Source organism: Humulus lupulus, chromosome 6 (assembly GCF_963169125.1).
Source record: "Humulus lupulus chromosome 6, drHumLupu1.1, whole genome shotgun sequence".
In the NCBI taxonomy this organism is placed as follows: Eukaryota; Viridiplantae; Streptophyta; class Magnoliopsida; order Rosales; family Cannabaceae; genus Humulus; species Humulus lupulus.
In genome coordinates, this window is record NC_084798.1 from 193,665,481 (window position 1) to 193,689,914 (window position 24,434).

The following is a 24,434-nucleotide window of genomic DNA, read 5'->3' on the forward strand; positions in this document are numbered from 1 at the left end:
CTTATTGTTTGGCAAAATTTATTTTTTAATAAAACTTTGACAGCATAACCAAATATGAATTTTTATGATTTATCATTTTTTTCATGACTATATCTCACTTTTAGAGACCTTTTGTTGGCAAAGCCTAGGTCAAAGTAGACCATGAACAACATGAAAATCAATTATAATCTTAGGAGAGATCTGGACAACATAATGTCATAGAGAAATCAGATTTTCTCATTTCCCCTTTGGCTATATCTCACTTTTGAAGACCTTCTGTGGCTTATAAAGCCTAGGTCAAAGTGGACCAAAGACAAAAGCAAAAAATCACTGGAAAATAAAAGATGTTTGGAATACCAAGAAGAAAATAGGGGCAAACCTTAGTACTCACTTTGTAGAAATCCTTGGAGATGAAAATCTTAATTCTTTGTATTTCTTCCTTAATTTCTCTCTTGTTTTTTTTTTTATTGTAATATCTCTCACAATTTTGACAGAGTTTTCATTTCTCCTCTCTTGTGTCTGATTTATTTCCCTTTTTATAGACTCTATATTACGTTAAGTGGGAAAGATAGTGGAGTATGTGAAGAGTGGTGAGAGTAGACCGTGGGAAGGTGGAGAGAAATGTGGAGGATATTCATCTCCACTAATTTCACTGATACCACTTTTTATAATAATATATATTGCTATATTTTTATTTTATATATATTTTCGTTCAATAGAAACAAAAATAAAATTGGCAATAGTTTGGACAAATCAATTAAAGGGTTAGGTTGAAAAATACACAGCCGTAGCCCATCAATATGATCAAATAGACAATAAAACATAGTTGGATGCCAAGTAGAAGGAAAAATCCACCCTCTTAATTAATAAAGGGGTATTTGCGGCATAAATACCTTATGTTTTCAGGTTTATACACTTATATACCTAATTTTTTTCGACGTATTAAATACCGAACGTTATGTTTTTGTTACATCCGTCACTACATCTCCGTTAAATATAGTACACACGGATAAAAATGCCATGTGTCAACATATTTGTGGTCCACCTTAGATTTTTTTAAAAAAAACTTATTAATTGATAAAATAATAAAAAATAAAATGTAATTAATTAAAATCACTTAATCAATAAAAATAAAAACTAAATGAAAAATCTAATTATTTTTTTTTTAAAATACAAAAATCTAATTAATTAAAAACAATAACTAAACTTTCTTCATTCCTTTTTTTATCCCCTTCATCACGTTAATTCCCATTACTAGATAATAACAACCATCATCTTCATCAACAACAAATTTCCAACAAAGAACCAAACCAGATTTAAAGCAACAATCATCTATCTATTTTTTTACCCAATAGATCTGAAGCAAATAACCAACAAGAAATTTTAGCAACATTCATCGTAGATCTGAACCCCAATCTAGCCCCGCTGTTGTCGTCCTTGAAGCCCAGCCTCGCCTCGCCATTGTCGTCCTTGAAGCCCAACCATCGTTGTCCCTGAAACCCAACACATCATGGTCTTCCTTGAAGCCCAGCCCCGCCATCGTGGATCTGCCATGGACGAGGATGCAGGAGGTTAAGATGTCGGAGGTGAAGTGCAAATCAAAGAGAGGGGGTTGTGGTTTTCACGATTGAAGAGAGGAAATTTTTGGGATTTAAGCTTTTGGGTTTGGGTGATATGGAGAGACCACAAAGAAGAAGAAGAAGAAGAAGTCGGGGGAAGAATTGAAGGAGAGAGAAAATAAAGAAAAAGAAAGAGACGGGGAGAGAGGGAAAGAAAAAGAAAAATAAGTTTTTTTTTTATTTTTTACATATATTTTTAAAATATTATGAAGTGGTTGAATGGTAGTGAGACACGTGTCATCACAACAGTCATGTCAGCACATAACGGACTTGGTAGTGATGGATGTAACAAAAACTTAATGTTCGGTATTTAATCCGTCGAAAAAAAAGATTAGGTATATAAGTGTCTAAATCCGAAAACATAAGTTATTTATACGGCAAATACCCCATTAATAACATGTCTTACTAAAAAAAACCATAAGAGGTCTCTATAATTACTTTTTTTTTCAAGGGATATAATTACTTGGTTTGAGGACATACAAGGGCAACCTTTTGATATATATTCACTTGACGAAATTAATGAGGGTATGTATATTTCCCCAATTGATCACTTTTTGCAATATTAGTGTAAGTGTTATTTTTGTCACGCATTGTTTTTCATGTTTAAACATTGTTTCCATGTTATAACACTGAAAGCCCAGTAGCACGTGATTTCTATTTTCAGCACATGTCTTGCTTAGCTGGTTTTCTATTTTTAGCCCTAGCATATATATTCGTTTGTTTCATTTTTCCCTTACCTTTTTGTCAGCCAAAAAGTGTCTTCTCCAAGAAACACACTATGTAAAAGGTTTGAAACTCTTGATGCTTCATTGTTCATTGCCTATGGCGTTTTGGTGATTCCTCACCATTTATCTCTATATTTCTGGTGTAAACCTTGAAGGGATTTCATGACAAGTCTCAAGGGGAGCTTGAGTAATAGCTGGAGGGAGTCTAGCCACGTTCAAAACCAGTGGGAGGCTGGTAGCTTGAAGACTTTCACAAAATAGGGAGTTGTTTGTTGATTATAAATCAAATTAGAAGGGAGTTTTAATTTGAGTTTTTATTATTTGTAATTGTAATAACTCTGATTATTTTAGTGAATTTGCTTCACCTCTGGACAAGGTCCCATGGAGTAGGTTGTGAGAAATCATGGCTAAACCATGTAAAAATAATTATGTCATTTTTATCTTTTCTTGCACTTGATTATGATTCAAATCTGATTTTAATTTGATAAATTGATTGAGTAGCAGTAGTTAACTAACTTTCATTTGGTACCAGAGCTTGTGTATTGATCATTGCTTGTCTTTAGTTAATATTTGCTTCTACTCTAGTTTTTGTGTGAGTTGGTTCCTTAGGAGCTGTGTGAGTGTGTTATTTTTGCTACTGTGTTCTGCATTTTCTTGGCCTTTTTTTTTGTTGCTGTGTTTGTTTTGATGGATTGCTTCAAAGAAGGCGGGTCTACTACTAAACCCCCCATGCTTGATGGAACCAACTATGCTTGTTGGAAAGCTCGAATGAGAGCTTTTCTCAAAGTTATGGATGAGCGTGTTTGGAGTGCCGTGGTTGACGGCTAGACTCCACCAACCATCAAGGATGGTGAGGACACTAAGCAAAAGCCCATGTCAGAATGGACTACGGTTGAGATTGAAAAGGCAAGTTGGAACTCTAAAGGAGTTCATGCTATATTTAATGCAGTTTCTGTGAGTCAAATGAAGGCTATAACAAATTGTGAAATAGCCAAGGATGCATGGGATAAGCTGCAAACTAAAAATGAAGGAATAAAAAATGTCAAAAAATCTAGATTGAGATCTCTCACTACTGAATTTGAAAATTTAACTATGAGAGATGATGAGTCTATCACTGAATTTCATGCTAGATTATGTGATATTACTAATGAATCTTTTGCTCTAGGTGAAACTTATTCGGACTCCAAGCTTGTAAGAAAGGTTCTCGGAGCTCTCCCTAGAAAGTTCAAGTCAAAAGTTACTTCCATTGAGGAATGCCATGATGTTGATACCCTTGATTTGGATGAGCTGATTGGATCACTGCAGAACTATGAACTCACTATAAAAAGGTGGTCCAAAGAAAAGAAAGAAAAAAGGGTTTCTAGTGGAGTTGCTTTATCTCACAAAGTTGTCGAAAATATTTTTGTGGGAGATTCTCTTGAGAATTTAGATGAGGAGAAGGTTGCACTGCTCACAAAAAATTATGCTAAGTTTCTGAGGAACAATATGAAAAAAGGCAGTAATGATTTCAAAGGAGAAAACTCAAGAAAACCACCTAATTTTCCTCGAAAGACTACTCATATGGGAGAAAAGAGAAATCCAAAGGGTATTCAATGTCGTGAGTGTGAAGGCTTCGGGCATATGCAGGCTGAGTGTGCAAACACTTTGAAGAAAAAGGGGAGAGCTCTGGCAGCAACCTGGAGTGACAATGAAGAGGATCAAAAAGTTGCAGAAGAGGAAAGTTCAGGTTTGGAAGAAAACTTTGTTGCTTTCACTGTTAAGACACCAGAAACACCATGTTCAGACACTGACTCAGATGGAGTGTGTAGTGATGAGGATGACTTGGACCAGCAAACTGCCTATGAACAAATGTACAATCAATGGGTTAGCGTGATAAAGAAAGCTAAAAGCCTGGAGATTAAAATGGGAGAACTCGAAGAAGAAAGGAGAAACTTGTTAGGAAAAGTTGATTTTCTTACTTTGGACATTGAAGAGAAGAGGGTTGCTCTAAAAGAAATGCAAGAAAAGCTGGACTATGCTAATAAAACCATTGAGACATACATTGTTGGTCAAGATTTATTTGACAACATGATGGGAATTGGTCAGTTTGCTGGAGAGAAACATGGAGTTGGTTTCAATCAACCATTGGCTATCAAAAAGAAAGATCTCCCAAGTTCATCTCAAAAAGTGCCTCCCATTAGCCCTTCATTTCTTGCTACTTCAAAAAATTCTCCAGCCACAGCAAAATTTATTCCTATATGCCATTTCTGTGGAAAAAAGGGTCATATTCGTCCAAGATATTACAAGTTGAATTTCTACTTGTCTCGTCTTATAAACATCTCTAAAGATAAGGCTCAAGTCTCTCTTGTTGGAAGAAAATAGTGGAGACCGAAAAATTCTCATACTAAGGCTCTTGTGGTTCATACTTCTCTACTAGCTTATAACAGTGACCAGTGGTACTTTGACAGTGGGTGTTCTCGCCATATGACCGGAACAAAGCATCTTCTCACTAATCTTTTGTCTTATGTTAAGGGATATGTCACCTTTGGTGATGGGAGCATAGGTCGAATCATGGTAAGAGGGAAGTTACATCTACATGGTTTACCTCCTCTGGAAAATGTACTCTATGTTGAAGGTTTGAAGGCTAACTTGATAAGTGTTAGTCAAATTTGTGACGAAGGGTGCACGGTTCTTTTCTCCAAGACTGACTGTGCTGTTGTTTCAACATCTGGAATCCATGTCTTAACAAGGATTAGATCTAATGACAATTGTTATATCTTGAGCACTAACTTAGTGTGCAATGCGGCAAAGATGGATGAAACTGAACTGTGGCACTACAAGTTAGGACATATGAATTATAGAGATCTCAGTAAACTTGTGAAATTAAAAGCGGCTCGAGGTGTTCCAAACTTGGATCCTTTGAAAGACAAAGTGTGTGGTCCTTGTCAACTTGGTAAACAAGTCAAAAGTAGTCATCCTCCCTTGAAATTTCTGGTAACTTCCCAAGCTTTAGAGCTGCTTCATGTTGATTTGATGGGTCCTATGCAAACAAAAAGTCTGAGTGGCAAAAGATATGTTATGGTATGCGTGGATGATTACACTAGATTCTCTTGGGTTAGATTTCATAGAGAAAAATCTGACTCTTTTGAAAATTTCAAGGGACTGTGTCTCTCTTTGCAAGCTGAAAAGGGTGAAAAGGTTAAGAAAGTGATTCGTCTTAGAAGTGACCATGGCAAGGAATTTGAGGACAACATCTTTGCTAATTTTTGCAACCAAGAAGGGATAGCTCATGAGTTCTCAGCGATGAAAACTCCTCAGCAGAATGGGGTTGTGGAGAGGAAAAATCAGACTCTTCAAGAGATGGCTCGGGTTATGCTGAATGCCAAGAAATTATCCAAGAGACTTTGGGATGAAGCGGTGAATACTGCTTGCTACATTAGCAATAGAGTGCATCTTCGTCCTGGTACTAAACAAACCTCTTATGAGTTGTGGAAAGGCAGAACACCAAATTTGGCTTATCTTCATGTGCTTGGTTGCAAGTGCTTCATTCTCAATGATAGAGAAAATCTTGGTAAGTTTGATTCCAAGAGTGATGAAGGAGTGTTTTTGGGGTACTCTACAAACAGTCGTGCCTACAGAATATACAACATGAGAACCCAAGTTGTCATGGAATCCATCAATGTTGTGTTTAGTGACTTAGAAGACTTTTCTAGTTACTCAGAAGAAGAAGAAATCCACATTCTTGTTGACACATCCATTCTGCATGTTGCATTGCAAACTACAGATGAACCAAGTGGATCTAAAATTGAGGAGATTGATTCTACCACTGAAACATCTGAGGCTTCCGATGTGTCTTCCATTCCAGAAAATATTGCTTCCTCTGATTTAAAAATTCATCAGAAGAAGGGACCACCCACATGGATACCCAAAGTTCATCCTCTATCCTCCATTATAGGCAATCCAAATGAGGTGATGGTGACTAGAAAGAAACTAGCAAACGAAATTGCTAATGCTTGTTATCTTTCTTCAGTGGAGCCTAAATCAGTCAAGGATGCCCTTAAAGATGAGAACTTTATATCTGCCATGCAAGATGAAGTTCATCAATTTGAGAGAAATGAAGTATGGACTCTTGTTCCTCGTCCTTTGGGTGCTAACATCATTGTCACTAGGTGGATATTCAGAAATAAGACTGATGAAGTGGGAAATGTGGTGCACAACAAGGCCAGATTAGTCGCTCAAGGGTATACTCAGATTGAGGGAGTAGACTTTGAGGAAACATTTGCTCCAGTGGCTAGATTGGAATCCATAAGACTCTTGTTGGCTGTGGCATGTTACATGAAGTTCAAGTTGTATCAAATGGATGTCAAGAGTGCTTTCTTGAATGGCATCCTTGTGGAAGAGGCTTATGTGTCGCAGCCTCCTGGATTTGAGGATCCTCATCATGGAGATTATGTCTACAAACTGAACAAGGCATTGTATGGGCTTAAGCAAGCCCCTCGGTCATGGTATGATCGTCTTACATCTTACTTGCTTGATAATGGGTATACTAGAGGTAATGCTGATCAAACTTTGTTTATTAAACCTCTGAATCCCGGTATTGTTTGTGCCTAAATCTATGTAGATGACATAGTTTTTGGATCCACTTGTGAGGCACACACTCTCTCCTTTGTTCAACTAATGACAAAGGAATTTGAAATGAGCATGGTTGGTGAACTAAGTTACTTTCTTGGTTTACAAATCAAACAACTAGAAAATGACATTTTCTTGTCTCAATTTAAATATGCCAAAAATATGCTCAAAAAGTTTGGTTTAGAGAATGCAAAACATGCTCGCACTCCTATGGGCACCACTGCCAAATTAATCAGAGACGAAACAGGTAAAAAGGTTGATGCAACACTGTATAGAAGTATGATAGGTAGTTTACTCTACATTATTGCTAGTCGTCCTGATATTTGTTTTAGTGTTGGGGTTTGTGCTAGATATCAACCTGCCCCCACTGAACTGCATCTTACTGCTGCAAAAAGAATTCTAAATACCTGGCTGGTACCACTGACTTTGGTGTTTGGTACTCATGTGATACAAATCTTTCTTTGGTTGGATTTAGTGACTCAGATTGGGAAAGTAACCTTGATGATTGGAAAAGCACTTCAGGTGGCTATTTTTATGTGGGGAACAACCTGGTCTCTTGGCACAGCAAAAAGCAAAACTCCATCTCGCTTTCCACTGTTGAAGCGGAGTACATAGCGACAGGAAGTTGTTGCACTCAACTTCTTTGGATGAAACAAATGTTGTGTGATTATGGCCTCTGTCTTGACACCCTGACCATCTATTGCGACAATACCAGTGCCATCAATCTCTCCAAAAACCCTGTCCAACATTCTCGTACCAAGCACATTGATATCCGCCACCACTTTCTTCGTGAGTTAGTTGAGTCTAAACTTATTGTCTTATCTCATGTTGCATCTAAAAGTCAACTTGCTGATTTCACTACTACAAAAAGGGTTTTTTAGGACTAGCATTGCGAGTCCTAAAAAAATTTTTAAGACTCGCGGGGCGCGAGTCCTCTATTTGAGAGCCTTAAAAACTAAGGTTTTTTAGGACTCTCAATACGAGTCCTAAAAGAATGTTTTTAGGACTCGCAATGCAAGTCCTAAAAAATCTGGTTGAGTGTCTTTAAGTAACTTTTTAGGACTCGCAATGCGAGTCCTGAAAAATTGTTGCGAGTCCTAAAAAATTTGGTTGAGTGCCTTTAATTAAGTTTTTAGGACTCGCTTTGCGAGTCCTAAAAGAATGTTTTTAGGACTCGCAATGCAAGTCCTAAAAAATCTGGTTGAGTGTCTTTAAGTAACTTTTTAGGACTCGCAATGCTAGTCCTGAAAAATCTTTGCGAGTCCTAAAAAATCTAGTTGAGTACCTTTAAGTAACTTTTTAAGACTCGCAACGCGAGTCCTAAAAAAATGTTTTTAGGACTCGCAATACTAGTCCTAAAAAATCGGATTGAGTGCCTTTAAGTAATTTTTTAGGACTCGCGGGTAATTTTTTAGGACTCGCTTTGCATGACCTTAAAAGTAATTTTTTTTAAAAAAAAATACAGCTACAATTTTAATTTTGATTTAAAAATATACATATCCATTTGAGTGTCGAATATGTATCAAAAGAATTTGAAAAGAAAATACTAAAAAAATGGCAAAAAATTTTACGAAATAAATTTAAAATTTCTAAACATGTATTGTAATTAGCTAGCTATAACATCATTCATTTTGCTCTAACCAAATGTAAAAATAACATTGCCCATTCTTCTCTAACTTCATCGATTTCTTGAGTAGTATATGACTTGTCGAAGGTGAACTGAAAAAAAAAAAAAAAAAAATTTAATTATAATTATATTAGTGGTAATAAATTCAAAGCATATATAGCCATGGTCATTTCAACCACTCATATATCATAGTTCCCCTCAATGTTTCTTATCAAGTAAAGCAAATTTGACTAAAATGTAAAGAACATCAAAATAAGAAATTCTCAAGTTCTAAAAACAAGACCCTTGTACAGCTAAGAATATCGACACTTTCTCATGGCTTAAGTAGTTAGTCTTAGTTCTTTAAACTAAGGAATACATATCTGTTAGTCTCAATTTAAAAGTGCTCAAGCTAGTTAGTTTATCAAATCACATAGACATTAATAAACCAAATTACTAATCATTCATAGCACATTAGCAAATATACAATCAACTTATTCTGCTCACTAATATTTGCTCATGATCAATCAAAATACCTCACAAAATGTCTAAACCACACACAAATCATTCCTGAAATATTTGTTATAACATGAAAATTTATATATATATATATATTCATATTAACAAGTGAGCCAAAATAAAGATATTTATCAATCTAAGCATAAAAAATGTCTTGAGACATATTTGAGGAAGTTTGATTAATATATATATATATATATATATATTGATACCAAAACTGATGTGACAATTAAAATAGCAAAGCTCACGGACAAGATGAGTACTAAACTTCATATGATATATTAATATTTGGTTGAACATCACACAATTTGTCACGTTATCTAAAAAGTTTGGATTCTCATTTCTCATGAAACAACAAAACATAGAAATTATCATCATTTTATTCAATATGTTGTATTAGTATATTATAGGGATTAGTATATAATCAATTACTCAAAAGTGACTCACAAAAGTTAACCAATTATTAAATCTAATCTTTGATTAACGTTGTTCTAATTCTATAGGAGGGGATCCTTTAATTGTCTGAAGCAACTAATTTATTTTATTGTATAAAATAGTCATAAAAATGCAATAACCAAATTATTTATACAAAGCTGGTGATGTAGTAAAGTTGGACCATACTTTTTTTTTTGGTATACATTTACTTGAGCCAACCATTACATAAATTTTTTGAATTAATTTACTGGACCACTCCCCTAAAAGTTCACCTATTATATTGGGACTACTTTTAAAATGCTTTTAACCAATATTATTATTGACATGATTGAATATTGTTTTAATTACACAAATCCAACTTAATAAATAAAGTAATTGTTTTGGGACCAATGTTTGGTAACAGACGAGGCAAAAGTACATCAAAATTATTTGAGACATATCTAGAGACCAAAGCTAAATTAGGCCAGGCAAATAGCTGCTATTATGGAAGTCAAATTAAGGTGCTACAAAGACCAGTCAACTGAGATATTAATGTAAATTTTAAAAAAGAAATATTATTGATAGTTTTTTATTTAATGTTAAATTCATCAGCATAAAGTTTATATAAGTCCATAATACAAATTCAACAACAATATATATATATATATATATATATCTTCCATGAAAAGGAAAAATACCATGCATTGTAAATACACGGATGATTCAAGAAAGTAAACACAAAATGTCACTTATGTTGGCCTAATGCAGTTGTGTGATTTTAATTTTTGATGGGACAACTTATTTGCTTATCTTTGTCTTTTTAAGAACATAGTGAGCTTTTAGATCTGTACATAGTGAGCTTTTAGATCTGTACCCGTTGTGAAACTAAACAAGTGCAACATATACTTTATTCATTTCAATGATTAAAGAGGGCACGCTGAGCATTCATAAGAGGGGATCAAAAATTATTTTGATAACCAAGTTCATATGAGGGTTCAAATGTTAAATATCCAGATCACAAATTTATCATTGTGGCAGTCATCCTTTTTATATTTCCACACAAAACTAAGTACAAAAAAATTTATAGAAAATTGGACAACATATCCCCTAATTTACTAGCCTAGACATTTGTCACAATCAACACCAACATGTCAATCAAATCAAACAACACACAGGTTTTCATCCATATATCACCGCAGCACACAAAATTCTCAGAACCTACTTCACTAAGACATGCAAGTTCTCAATCTTCCGTTATCACCGCAACACACAGAATTCCCAGAACCTACTTCACTACGGATGAATGTCTAAGATATTCAAACTCCACTAAAATAGTACAGTTATCATTCAAAATTATAAAATATTGAAATTTTTTAAAACTAAATCAAATGCAACATACCTCTTGCAATTAACTACCAATCCAATGCTTTAAGACCAATCAAAATATTAACCTATTCATTTTAATCAACATTATAAAAAAAGAAAAATGTCAGATGTTGACATGCTCTTTTAAAACGGTTAAAATCAACACAACAAATATATGCATACATACTTGTATATTCTTTTACATGTCACCCTTGTATCAACTATCATTTGTCTAATGAACACTTTTAAGAGCTTTTTTTATTTAGAATAAAATACATATGATCTGCTAGTAAATTGTACCCATCAAAATGTCGTGGTGTTAGACACCAACCACTACTGGTGCCTATATAACAACGCTCCATATGATATTTTGTTTAAAAGGTCCAGGAGCTACTAAGATTTTTTTGTTTAAAAGGCCCAGGAGCAACTAGTGAACTACATACTTTGACCAAACTCTTAAATTAAACTGAAACCAAATGAAAACAACGGTCAACTTCTCTCATTGATCCTTTCCACTTTCTTTTAATTGGATTCTCAATATATAACTCTCAAATATATACTCTTCCTTGCAACTTCCTAGCAAGACTCTTATATAAACTCGTACACCTATCAAGTAAACAAATTTGACTAAAATGTAAAGAACATCAAAAAAAGAAATTCTCCAGTTCTAATAACGGGACCCTTGTATAGCCCTCTCCAAATCACAAAGTTACAGTGATTACATATATATTAATCCTTAACAAATCTATACTATTTTAAATAGATAAAAACTAACCATCCCAGCTTTGAAATTCAAAAGCTGCAAAACCAATTTCAATAGTTGCACAACCTCCACACTTGTGCAAATGGAAACATTAGCAGCTTTATATATTCTAATAAAGTACGTTACTAAAAATTTGTAAAATATTAGATAGTATAAACAAATCAACAAAAGCAAATGTACATAGTATAAATAAATGCTATTTGTAACACTAAGTCCAAGAACAGCCAAACCTTTAACAAGAAGAGAGAACAGCCACCACCGGAGACGACGCCACGCACACCAAAGACGAGCAAGAGTACCTCGGAAAACCAAGAGATGACAGCGAAATGGAGAGAGTAGCGGAGTCAGGAGAACGGCGAGATAGAGCTCTGATTTTTTTGGGGATAAGTACTCATGGCCATTGTTTTAAGCTGTCAGTACCACATTACAATATGCAAATAAAAACAAATTATAAACACACAAAAGGGACCAGCAATTATGTTACTGTAATAATAAGTTATCATCAATTAGAAGCTGCATGAACAAGACAAACCAAATTCAAGAAACATATCATGTATATAGCTAGAGTCTCCTAATTAATTAACTATATATAGCTACATAAACTAATATTAATGAGTGGTATAGATGATGTTCCACTCAATAATCTATACAAAGAAGAGTGTGATGATCTGATCGATAGTATTTGATTACCCTCAATACCACAAGGGGGAGAGGCATGCATATATATGCCATTTTTGCTAAGAACCAAGCTATATAACATGCTATGCAAACATATATATATATATTGAGAAATTAATTAACCTTATTGGGATGAATTATACATAACAGGAATTGAATGATGTTGCCGACGGGCCTTTTTGGAGATTATTAATTACTAGAGCTACTGAAATTAGACATGGAAGTTATCATTATATATCCTCACATGTAGCTTTTAATATATTATATATTAGCATACATACATTAATTGCTTTCCAAAGACAAAAATAAAAGACTATTCAAGACGAAAGTGAGAATGAGACCAACATCTCTTGCTTGAAGGAGAAAGGGGAGCTTGTTATAGTATAAGAGATTATATTATATAATATAGTTTATTATTAGTTCCATAAACTTCCATAATTGAATAATATCTAAAACTGGGTTTGATAATCCAAAATCAGAAGAGAGTAGAAAGAAACAAAGTGAAAACCTTTAGTTGTGAAAGCCCTTTTTCAACTCTCTTTTTATTGACTGAAACTCCACCTGGTAAAGTCTCCTTACTGCCATAACCAACTTTTCTTCTTCTGGCTCATTAATCAAACAAAATTCAACTAATCCACTTGAAAAACCAGTTTAATGGCCAGATCATAATACTTATCATCATGTATAAATTTCAATGAAATGTCCCAAAAAAGAAGTTAATCCAAAACTAACCTGACCACTATAGCTTCCAAATTTTCATCAACTATAGAAGGGCCATAAGGGTCCATGATTGGCTCAGCTTGCACAGTGAGCTCTGGTTTTATAGACTATCACCCCATTTATATGAATATATATATATATATATAGAATCTGAATAACATTGGTCTACTTTCTGAAGTTGCAAAATTTATTCACTGCTTACCAATTTACGCAAATATATTTAAACTTCGTCAAACAATGGAATAAATTATAAATGCTATTTTCGTTACTTGAATGGTCAGGCAGAAAGAATGCATCAGAAAAACAAAATAAATGAAATAAACGGATCCCGTGATACACCCCGATGAACAATAAAATAAAATCACGAGCTTTCTTTTATTTGATATCACCCAATGAACAGAAAAAAAAACATATGTACAAAAAAATCCAGACAAATCAACAACACTCAAATTGGTCAGAAAAACCAGACCCAGATACACACAATCTACAATAGAATGAAAGCACAAACTAAAATAATATGGTTCGAAGTTCAAACAAACGAGGCAATGACTCAATGATCTTTATAAAATATGTAAATACATAAATACAATTAACCAGCATGCATCATATCCAGAAAGAAATGAGAAAATAAAAGTTGACAGACTTGATTTTTCTTTCATTTTCATCATTTCTACTAATATTGAACAACTTCACTTGGCTTAGATATCAAGAACTTAGGTTGATTTTTTTTCCTTTTTATTATTATTATTGGCAATGGAAATTATTATTGATTAATACCTTCGGCCTGTGCTCTTCGCTCCGTGCGAATCGTCCCTTCTGCCTGTGCTATTCGGTCGGCGACGGTGGCGGTGCGGCTACAATCGGCTGGCTGAGGTAGAGGCGGCGACGGAGAGATCGAGAGGGAGGGTGAGGGTGCGGCGACAGAGAGATCGAGGGTGAGGGGTGCGTCGACGGAGATCTCGAGAGTGAGGGTGAGGGTCTGCGGCTACAATCCATTAGTGGTATATTAGGGATTAGATTTCTAATATATAAATTCTATTTTAGTTAACATAATTTTTTTTATTTAAATTAAAAATATCTTGGGTGAGACTAAAATAAATCCCTTTTATCCTATATTTTCGAAAGAAATAGTGTTTTTATGCTTCTTTACAAAATATTTTAAGGACTTGCTTTGAGAGTCTTTAATACTTTTTTAGGACTCGCAAAGCGAGTCTTTAAAAGTCACAATTACTAATTTTTCAGCCAATGTGTTTTTAGGACTCGCCAATGTGTTTTTAAGACTCGCAAAGCGAGTCCTTAAAGAGTATTAAGGACTCCCAAAGCAAGTCCTTAAAATTGTTAAGTAAAACACTCATTTTTTAGCCCATAGTTTTTTAGGACTCGCATATTTTTTTAGGACACTCATTGCGAGTCCTATATTATGTTTTTTCAGGACTCTCAATGAGTGTCCTAAAAACTCCATAAATATTTTTAAGGACTTGCATTTATGTGCATGTCCTAAAAAAGTGTCCCGTAAAGGGTATTTTGTAGTAGTGTTTGTTTATAAAGGCTTTGAGTTCCCAAACTTTTGTTCACTTGAGAAAGTCAATAGGAGTTTGTATGTTTGAGTGATCACATGTGGCATTTGAAAATAAGCAATATAGGTTGAGATTTCATCTTCTAACTTGATTATCTACATGTGCGAGTCTTTCTTCAACTTGATTTTCACAGTCATATGTCTTGAAGTGATGTAGGCTTGCTTATGCTCAGTAGTAGTCTTACTTGATGCTTGTCTTCTCAGTCTTGGTTATTGCATTGAATTGTCTCCCTTATTAGGGGTGCCTTATGTTTTAGTGTAAAAGCTACCATTGGGTCACTTTGCTCTGTGTAGTTTGCTCCTTCACCTAGGACTGTGTTCCCGTGGAGAGGGCTACCTATATGCTTGGCTCTCTACTTGGTAATTGTTGAGGGGATTTAAAAAAAAAACAAAATACAAAAAAATACAAAAAAAAAAAGTAAAATATACAAAAATTAATAATATTTTTGAGGGCGAGTTTACCTGGTACTTCTATAGCAGGCAGCTCATGAGGACACTTCACACACAAATGGAGATTGACTTTCTCTGCATCTGTCTTGCTGAGATCGACTTTGTGTCTTACTAAGGCTCACTTTTGCATCTGTCAGGTCTATGTTACAACATGCTATATGTCTGTTTCAACAATGTGTAGAAAGTCTTTCATTTTGCTTTGTGTCTTTTCAGTTGATGTTTATCTCTGTTTATATTGTGTTTCGTTTCATGCTATTTGTTCTCTCTTCAAATATTTCAAATTCTGTTTGTTCTCTAGTGTCCAAGCAGTTTTACTTTTTTTAAAATATATATATATAATATACAAAAAAAAATTTCAAATCACAAAGTTAAAAAAAAATTAAATAATATATATAATGTATGTTCTTTGTCGTTTTTTTTTTATATATATAATTTTTTTTAAAAAAAAATTCATCACTTTTATTTGTCTCAGTTTTTTTCCCCTCTCCCCAAGCTGTCTCTTCCCTTCCCTCTCCGTTGCCGATTCCAAATGCCAACCGCCTCTACGCCCTTCGCCATCGTAATCGACTCCCCACTCCGTCTCTTGAATCCTCCGCCCCTCCCTCTCCTGACCACCCAGCCCTCACTTACCCAAACCCCATCCTCCCTGAAACACATCTTCCTCTGCCCCAAAATATCGACCCTCCCTGTGAACCCTCTCCTCCGCCCCCAACTCTCGACCCACCCACCCATGAACCCTCCCCTCCACCCAAAATCTCGGCTATCCCTTCTCCTCCCCGTGAGCCCTCCCCTCCTCCCTGTCCTCCCTCTCCACCTCCCCGTGCCCCCTCTCTTCCACCCAACCCCACTGGCATCGCCTCTCGTACCCGCACCCGCCACTCACTCCCTGCCATTCCCTCTGCCCAGCCCAAGTCTCCTGGTCGGGTCAAGACGTTGGCTCGCAAACGGAAGCCCTCTCCCATTGTCGTGCCCGAGTCCACTCCGGACTCTCCGCATCCATCGCGTCCTGCCAAGAAGCCCAAGTTCGTGCCCCCACCTGCACCAAAGGCCCTGTCTTCCTTTTGGTTCTTCAAAGGCAAGGCTTCTGCCTCCTCATCATCTAAAGGTACAATCTTTCTGAATTACACCTATAAAAAATGGTTCATTGAGACTATTTCTTTGCGAAAATTGCTGCCTGAACGATTGTTGGATTCCACGGAGTTTACCTCTTTGGGCTTGTATGACATTATTGAGTTTCATGGGTGGAAAGAGTTTGTGTCTACTCTGCGTGTACCGTGTCCATCTTTGGTTCATGAATTTTATTCTAACCTTTCTGCTGATGTTATTGATCCGATTCATGAAAATTTTGGGAAAGTGTTTTTGCGTGGCAATTGGATTCCGTTTACTCCATCGGTTATTGCAGAATGTTTACACCTGCCCTTGCTTGATGCACCTACATTCTCTGCTGAGTTTAATCCGGACATGGATGTGGTTGCTTGCACTCTCACTGGCAACCCTTCTTCGACTTGGCCCACTTCGAATGCGGTTCTTATTGCTGAACTGACCCCTCTCTACCGCATTTTGCATGTGGTTGCCATATTCAATTGGCAGCCTACTGCTCACAAGTCCACAGTTGGGGCTGATCTGGCTCGCTTTCTCTTTGCTGTGGGTACTTGCCAGTCTATCAGTTTACCTCGTTGTCTGTTTCAGGTTATATTGGAGGTTGCCATGTGGCCTGGGGTCTCTAGGATGTTGCCCCTGCCTTGTTTGATTCAACGCATGGATCACTGTTTCTCTGCTGTCCCCTCCAAAAGCCTGGACACCCGACTCTCTCTCAAGGCCATCAACTTGGCCTCCACTAGGTCCAAGGCTAAGAAGAAAGGTCTCTCAGTCAAGGACCCTATGGCTGCCTCTTCTTTGGGTGTCAAACCATCCTCATGAAGTATCGCTTGTTTGGCTGGATTCATTCTCTCATCACTGAGTTTCGGTCCTTCAAATCTGAGTTCCGATTGGCCCAAGCTCAGAATCAATCATTTCAGTCTACAGTTCTTAGTCACCTTGGTCTACCTCCTCTCTCAGTTCCGTCCTCTGCTGCTGATGACTTTTTTGAGGAAGCACCGCCATCTCAGGGGGAGCAAGTCCCTAGTACTACTGCCACTGGTTCCCGCCCTGCTGTCACCCAGTCCGTGCCTTCTACCGCTTCCCCTCAGGGGGAATTTTTTGTGCCGCCGGGCACCCTCAAGCGTCGCAAGAAGAAGAAGCCACCTTCTTCCTCCTAGTAGTTGTGGTTCAGCTTTGGCATGCCCTCTGAACATTGAGGGGGAGTTTCTTTAGATTCTCTTTTGTTATCTAACATTGTCTGTTGTCCTTTTAGCTGAGCTTGAACTATTTTTACTACTTGCTGCTTTTGAATTCTCTTTGTTAGTATCTGATTGTATTTTGAGCAGGTGGTTTTGTTATTGGTATCCTGATATGACAATTTATCTAAAGTAGTTAGTTGCTATTATCAAATCCGTCTGCTGTTATTTCTTGTCAGCTTTGTGTGCTAAAAATATAAATCAGTTCACTGTTCATATGCATGCCAAAGGGGGAGTTTGTAATTGTTATTTTTGTCGTGCATTGTTTTTCATGTTTAAACATTGTTTCCATGTAATAACACTAAAAGCCCAGTAGCACATGATTTCTATTTTCAGCATATGTCTTGCTTAGCTGGTTTTCTATTTTTAGCCCTAGCATAAATATTCGTTTGTTTTGTTTTTCCCTTACCTTTTTGTGCAGCCAAAAAGTGTCTTCTCCAAGAAACACACTCTGTAAAAGGTCTGAAGCTCTTGATGCTTCATTGTTCATTGCCTATGGCGTTTTGGTGATTCCTCACCATTTATCTGTAGATTTCTGGTGTAAACCTTGAAGGGATTTCAAGACAAGTCTCAAGGAGAGCTTGAGCAATAGCTGGAGGGAGTCCAGCCACGTTCAAAACCAGTGGGAGGCTGGTATAGCTTGAAGGCTTTCACAAAATAGGGAGTTGTTTATTGATTATAAATCAAATTAGAAAGGAGTTTTAATTTGAGATTTTGTTGTTTGTAATTGTAATAACTCTGATTATTTTAGTGAATTTGCTTCACCTCTGGACAAGGTCCCATGGAGTAAGTTGTGAGAAATCATGGCTGAACCATGTAAAAATAATTGTGTCATTTTTATCTTTTCTTGCACTTGATTATAATTCAAATCTGATTTTAATTTCATTAATTCATTGTGAAATTGATTGAGTAAGAGTAGTTAACTAACTTTCAATTAGTTTGAAATGGTCAATATGCGTGTAAATACTTTATCTACGCACGACCCAAGAAATTAATTTGCCGGCTGCTTTTTGGCTCGCCCTCGCATTAAATGACGTAATAGTGAGTGAGGATATTTTTGCAATTCGTTGGCTTTGTCTAGATGTCATCTTCATTTTTTTTAACTTTATAATGTATGGGAGATATAAACATCATAAAGTATGATCTTCCTGAAATATCCTCTGTGTTCATATTTGAATTGTTTATACAATTGATTTGAATTACAAGTCTTTTAACTTGTTGACTTGCAATATAATAATATACCTAATATATATATGGTACGAAATCTCCTAAAATTAAATATGCTATGACTAATATCTAGTTATCAAACTCTTCATGGCATCCAAGATTATCATCACTCTTTTCTTGTTTTTCCTTTCTTTAAAGTTCCAATATTCAAAAGCACAATCTTGGGTCAGAGGAGGGTACTGGTATTCTGGTAGTGAGTTCCCAATTTCTGAGATAAATTCTGAACTCTTTACTCATCTCATTTGTGCTTTTGCTGATGTGAACTCTTCTTCCTATGAGCTCTCTATATCTTCTTCAAATGAACAATACTTCTCCACTTTCACAGACACTGTCAAACAAAAGAACCCTTTAGTCTCAACACTTCCCTCCATTGGAGGAGGAAATGCAGACTACAAGGTCTTTTCAGAAATGGTCAGAAATTCATCTCACAGAAAGTCTTTTATTGACTCATCAATAAAACTAGCCAGGCGCAATGGTTTCCAAGGCCTAGACCTTTGTTGGGTTTCAGCAAACACAAGCTCAGACATGTCAAACATGGGAATTTTATTCAAAGAGTGGCGAGATGCTGCTACTTCTGAGGCTGCTAGCAACTCATCTAACCAGGAGGCACAACTGATCTTAACCGCTGCGGTTCAGTACTCACCAGATGTTGAAGATACTTCTTTCCCTGTGGACTCAATCCGGAGCCACTTGAATTGGATACATGTCTTGGCCTATGACTACTTCATGCCTCAGTGGTCGAATTCAACTGCTGCACAAGCTGCTCTATTCGACCCTTCAAGCGACAGTAATACAGATTTTGTGGTATCAGCTCATGGATTGGTAGGGGAATATCTTCTTCCAAATTGGTTTTGGCTTTGCCTTACTATGGATATGCTTGGAAACTGGTGAATCCCAAAGAAAACAGCATTGGAGCACCAGCAAGTGGTCCAGCTATATCAGAAGATGGGTCAATGACCTACAGGGACATCAAAAGTTACATTAAGAGTTATAATGCTCAAGTAACATATAATAATACTTATGTGGTGAATTACTTCTCTGTTGGATCAACTTGGATTGGGTTTGATGATGTTGAAGCTGTTAAAGCTAAAGTTTCTTATGCCAAGAAGAAGAATTTGCTTGGTTACGTTGCCTGGCATATAGCAAATGATGACAATTGGGTGCTTTCTCTTGCAGGTAACAATCCAAAATTCTCAGTTACAAGATTTTCTCAAACTTTTTTCTGTACAACTTTATTATGTTTACACCACTGCAAAAGACTCGGAATCTATGTTTTTTTTTCTTACTTATTAATTATTTAGAGATAAAATTAAGTAACAAATAATTTTCATTTTTCCGTTGTGTTTGGTTGACAAATTTTCTTGCTAGTTGGAGACCTTGCCAAGTCCTTTTCTCTAATTTTCAAACATTATGACATCAGAGGGCCCTAGTTCATAGAAATCATAGTTCATAGGGTAACTAAAATTGTTGAAATTTTCTCGTTAGGTATATGCTATTGCTGAAACTAACCAATAATATCCGTAAAATTTGCAATCACTCTTCATTCGTTGTTATCTTGCGGGAAACCAAAAGCATTTTTTAATTTGTTTTAACCCTTTAGACAAGTTTGGATGGTAAGACAAAAAATGGAATTTCCTGTATAATCCCAGTAAAATGTCAACAAAGATAGCATATAACCCAATTTTTGTTATGCGGGTTCAAACTAGGGAGTTTTACAAAGTAAGAAAATATATAAATAAAAATATCATTTTCCACTTGTCCACGTCCTCCTCTGATTATAACGTAATGATAATATTAATTATCCTTGTAGCAAAAGATGGAGGAAGAAAGACTAAAAACAAGTGGAGATTGTTAGTGATCATTTTAACATCAACAGCTACTACTGTTTTTATAGTAGCTGCCTTGCTATATTACTTCCTGAAGAGAAAACTCAGATCAAAAGGTATATTCTTGGACTATATATTTACAAAAATTTCTTACCTTTATGGAAATCCTATTTTTTATTTATTTTTATCTGTGAAAATAACATTCTTTCAGCTTTCTAACCAACATTTACTATAAATCTTTGCTTTGGACCTGGGGTGACATTATATATAACAGTTAAAGTATCAAAATTTCCAGAGAAGGGTGCAGCAGCTGCAGGAGATTTTAGTAGCAATGCTCCTAATCTCCGAGTGTTTCGCCTCGCTGATGTTGAGGCTGCTACAGAGGGATTTTCAGTTGAAAATAAGCTTGGAGAAGGTGGATATGGTCCTGTTTATAAGGTCAGTTTTCATCAATATTGACATTTGTTTTTTAAACAACCAAGTAACCAACATTATTGTATTACAAAGAAAACATATAAAGTACTTCCATATCGATTACTGAGTGTCTATTTGCTAGGGTGTGCTTTCAAATGGACAAGAAATAGCAGTTAAAAAACTGTCAGCTGCTTCCACCCAAGGATTCGAGGAATTTAAGAATGAAGTTGTACTCACAGCGAAACTTCAGCATGTTAATCTTGTCCGAGTTATGGGATTCTGCATTGAACTAGATGAACAAATGCTAATCTATGAGTACATGCCAAATAAGAGCTTGGACTTGTACCTATTTGGTCTGCCATCTTTCCTTGCTCTTAATTTTAGTATTAAACAGTCTCAGTTAAGTATAAAACAATGCAACATTAGTGGTCCAACATGGAAAAACTGTTAATTTCTGCAAATGCTAGTTCTTGTCACTACAGGAAATAGTGGTCATAGCAACAGATTTTTGTTGTCCCTATAAACCATATGCTGATCATTAATGATAAATTTGTTGAAAACTAAGATGAATATGAGAGATAACTTGAAGTCTTTGTTGAAAACAAAGGTTTATATGAGAGATAATATTATCATGGAAGATGCTTCTATTATAGAATTCAACTTGTGTTTTTGACATGATAAAAAATAGTGAGACTACATCTCTCTTTATAGGACTCTATGAACCTTTCTAGAAATATAATTAAATTATTAGCTAGTAGATTATTCTAGATAATTATTATATATTAACAAAGAAAGGAGAATTCTAGAATACTAAACACTCAACAACCTTTAGTAAATACACGAACATTCTAGAAACTCTAGTAAATAAATGAAGACACTAGAAACTCTAAATTCATAAAAATTCTAGAAACTAACCATAATAAATAAGTTTAATATTTCAATAAAATTGTATATCTGTAGATCCTCTTAGAAAGTATGTCTTGGATTGGAAAAAGCGCGTAGACATCATTGAAGGAGTTACCCAAGGGCTTCTTTATCGACAAGAATACTCAAGATTGACAATAATACATCGAGACTTGAAAGCAAGCAACATATTACTTGATAATGAGATGAAGCCTAAGATATCAGATTTTGGTATGGCTAGAATTTTTACAGAAGATGGACTTGAAGCAAACACAAGCCGCATCGTTGGAACATAGTAAGCCTCTCAATAAAACTTCTTCTATCTAGCATTATCTTTAACTCACTTCATAATTCTATTCTATTCCCATTAATTGTGTCATAAACCATGAAATGCAGCGGCTACATTCCACCAGAATATGCTAAGCAAGGTTTATATTCCACCAAATCAGATGTTTATAGCTTTGGAGTACTACTTCTTCAGATCATAAGTGGCAAAAGATATGCCCTTCTTTATGGTTTAAATGAAGATATGAACCTCCTCGAATATGTAATAAGTTATATTCAACCAATGTTTTCTTTTTCTTATTAATTAGCTAATTCAATTAGTGTTCAAAAAGCTGATGTTACATATTTGGAATGGTTTCAGGCATATGAACTGTGGAAAGCTGGAAAAGGAAAGGAGTTTATGGATCCTTCACTTGAGGACTCACTTTCATCATGCAAGTTAACGAAATGCATGGAAATAGCTTTGTTATGTGTACAAGAAAATGCAAACGACAGGCCATCCATGTTGGAAGTTTCTTCAATGCTCAAGAACGAAAACGCAGCTATGGTGACTCCCAAAAAGCCAGCCTTTTCAAATAGAAATGAAAACCATGATGGAAGTGCAGTTAAATCTCGGCCAGTTGACACTTCTTCTTCGGTCAATGAAGCTACAATCTCCGATGTGCTACCCCGCTGAAAGTGCTTATACTACAATTATCCACTGATTTGCAATATATAGGTCTTAGTACTACGTACTAACTGATTTACAATGTTTTTAAAACCTAGAACAAACTTTAATATAAAAAGAGAGAGTTGTAGCAATCCTAAACAGATTTTAGCTTTTAATCTTGAGTAGTTAGTCTAAGAAGGTGTCAGACATCATTCCATTATCCCATGGTGATCCAGCTATGTCTATGATTTGTGAATAAGAACCAGTTCGGCATCCAACACTAATATTATACATCCTAAATTATTAAAGATATATAGAAAAATAATGCGATGGTTCTTTTAAAAAAAATCACTATACATCTTTCACTCCTTTAAATCGAAACCATCAATATTATTGTTGAAAAATGTAAGAACATATATGTTTACATATAACTCATGAGATAGATTTAGGTTACATTTTAGGATTAGTTATTTTAAAGCTTTTTTTATATATATTTTTAGTTCATTTTATGTGTGGTTTGTAGAATTTTTGAGGTTGCTATATATTACATGAATATTTGAGATATATTTTAAAATTTATTTGAAATATTATCATTGGATAAGATTAATGACAATTCAAACTTAATAAAACAATCTTAGATATTTTGAATCTGAGATAGTTTCGATATTTTGAATATATCTCCCTACTCACATATCTGATTTACATGTTGTTGGTGATGCTAGAAAGCTTATTGAAAGCCCTACAATATCGTGTGTAATGAGCAAAGTCAATTTCAGATGCATGTTTGACCTACAAGATGACGTATTCTAGAGATACGGGATTTGAAATTCAAATGAAGATTGTTGAGCCAAATTTCCGTCAACTACAAAATAGAGGAAAAAAGCTTGTAGAAAACAATAAAAAAGGCAGACAAACTTTTTATGTGGTTCTCCCATTCACGAGGCCTAGTCCACGAGTCACCTGTATTGAGGGAGACTTGCCGGAATCACAAGCCTCTTAGGGTCTTACAACTTGGGAAAATGATTGTCTTGCTCCAAGATAGAATGAGAGTCCCAAAAATTAGGGTTTCAGATCCCTACAAATGATCTCTTCATCCCTATTTATAGGTGACACATGATGGAATTAAGACAGAATAATTATCATAAAACGTTTACATTAATTTCCTTAATAAGTGGGGGTTATGCATTATGCATAGGATGCCTGGCACGTGTCTTCGAGCAATACAATTGATTAGGCGGTAATCAATTTTGGAACATTTTAAAGGTGAAATGTGGTCCCCGAAATCCTAACGGAAAGGTGTTAGGGACCACCTCGAGAATAAGATTCACACTGGCGTATCTTTTGTGGTCCCCATGTCTTCCAAAAAATCATCTAATCTATTTCTCGAAGGGACTCCTCGGCCTCTCCGAGATGTCGACGTACACATCCTTTTCGAACATCTCTTTGGGGATCTCTCAAGAAGTTCTATCTTAGGGGCTTTCGGGTGGATCCGAGCTCCCTTAAGTAGATACTCGGGTTCAGATGTGTAGCACCCAAGTTATTTTGATAACATATAGCCAATAATGACATGATTTTATTGCATTACATATCATACAATATTTATAATTTGAGCATATGCATGTTTTATAAGTGTTTTCATGCAAGTATAAAAGTTGTGTATATGTTTGCTATGTGTATGTTAAATATTATTAACCCTGTAGCATTTGAATTGTCTTATTATGGGTGTTTTATGTGCTCAAAATATAAGAAAGTGTGAAAAGTATGCACAATGC

At 35.6% G+C, this 24,434-nt stretch overlaps 2 protein-coding genes and 1 pseudogene across 2 annotated transcripts; 2 read left to right on the forward strand and 1 right to left on the reverse strand.

Moving 5' to 3' along the window:
* Window positions 1-8,486: 8,486 nt before the first annotated feature.
* On the reverse strand, window positions 8,487-15,103 carry LOC133785806 (uncharacterized). Its single transcript, XM_062225021.1, has 6 exons — window positions 15,077-15,103; window positions 13,774-13,981; window positions 13,009-13,090; window positions 12,785-12,854; window positions 11,829-12,008; window positions 8,487-8,650 (listed from the first exon to the last, which is right to left on the reverse strand). Exons 1-5 carry the CDS (start codon window positions 15,101-15,103, stop codon window positions 11,943-11,945), a joined length of 453 nt encoding a protein of 150 aa, XP_062081005.1. The 3' UTR covers window positions 8,487-8,650; window positions 11,829-11,942.
* A 92-nt stretch (window positions 15,104-15,195) lies between these two features.
* Window positions 15,196-16,942, forward strand: LOC133785807 (uncharacterized). Its single transcript, XM_062225022.1, has 2 exons — window positions 15,196-15,307; window positions 15,495-16,942. Exons 1-2 carry the CDS (start codon window positions 15,196-15,198, stop codon window positions 16,940-16,942), a joined length of 1,560 nt encoding a protein of 519 aa, XP_062081006.1.
* Window positions 16,943-18,498: 1,556 nt separating this feature from the next.
* LOC133782891 (cysteine-rich receptor-like protein kinase 10) lies at window positions 18,499-22,874 on the forward strand (annotated as a pseudogene).
* The last annotated feature ends 1,560 nt before the right edge of the window (window positions 22,875-24,434 follow it).

Coding starts and splice junctions, on each gene's coding strand:
- LOC133785806 (XM_062225021.1), bottom strand. CDS start 15,103: ATGCAGAGAAAGTCAATCTCCATTTGT. Junction 13,982..15,076: donor GAAAGTCAATCTCCATTTGT/GTGTGAAGTGTC, acceptor AATGGATTGTAG/CCGCAGACCCTCACCCTCAC. Junction 12,855..13,008: donor TTGGAAGCTATAGTGGTCAG/GTTAGTTTTGGA, acceptor TGGTTATGGCAG/TAAGGAGACTTTACCAGGTG.
- LOC133785807 (XM_062225022.1), top strand. CDS start 15,196: ATGTGTAGAAAGTCTTTCATTTTGCTTTGTGTCTTTTCAGTTGATGTT. Junction 15,308..15,494: donor CTTCAAATATTTCAAATTCT/GTTTGTTCTCTA, acceptor TATTTGTCTCAG/TTTTTTTCCCCTCTCCCCAA.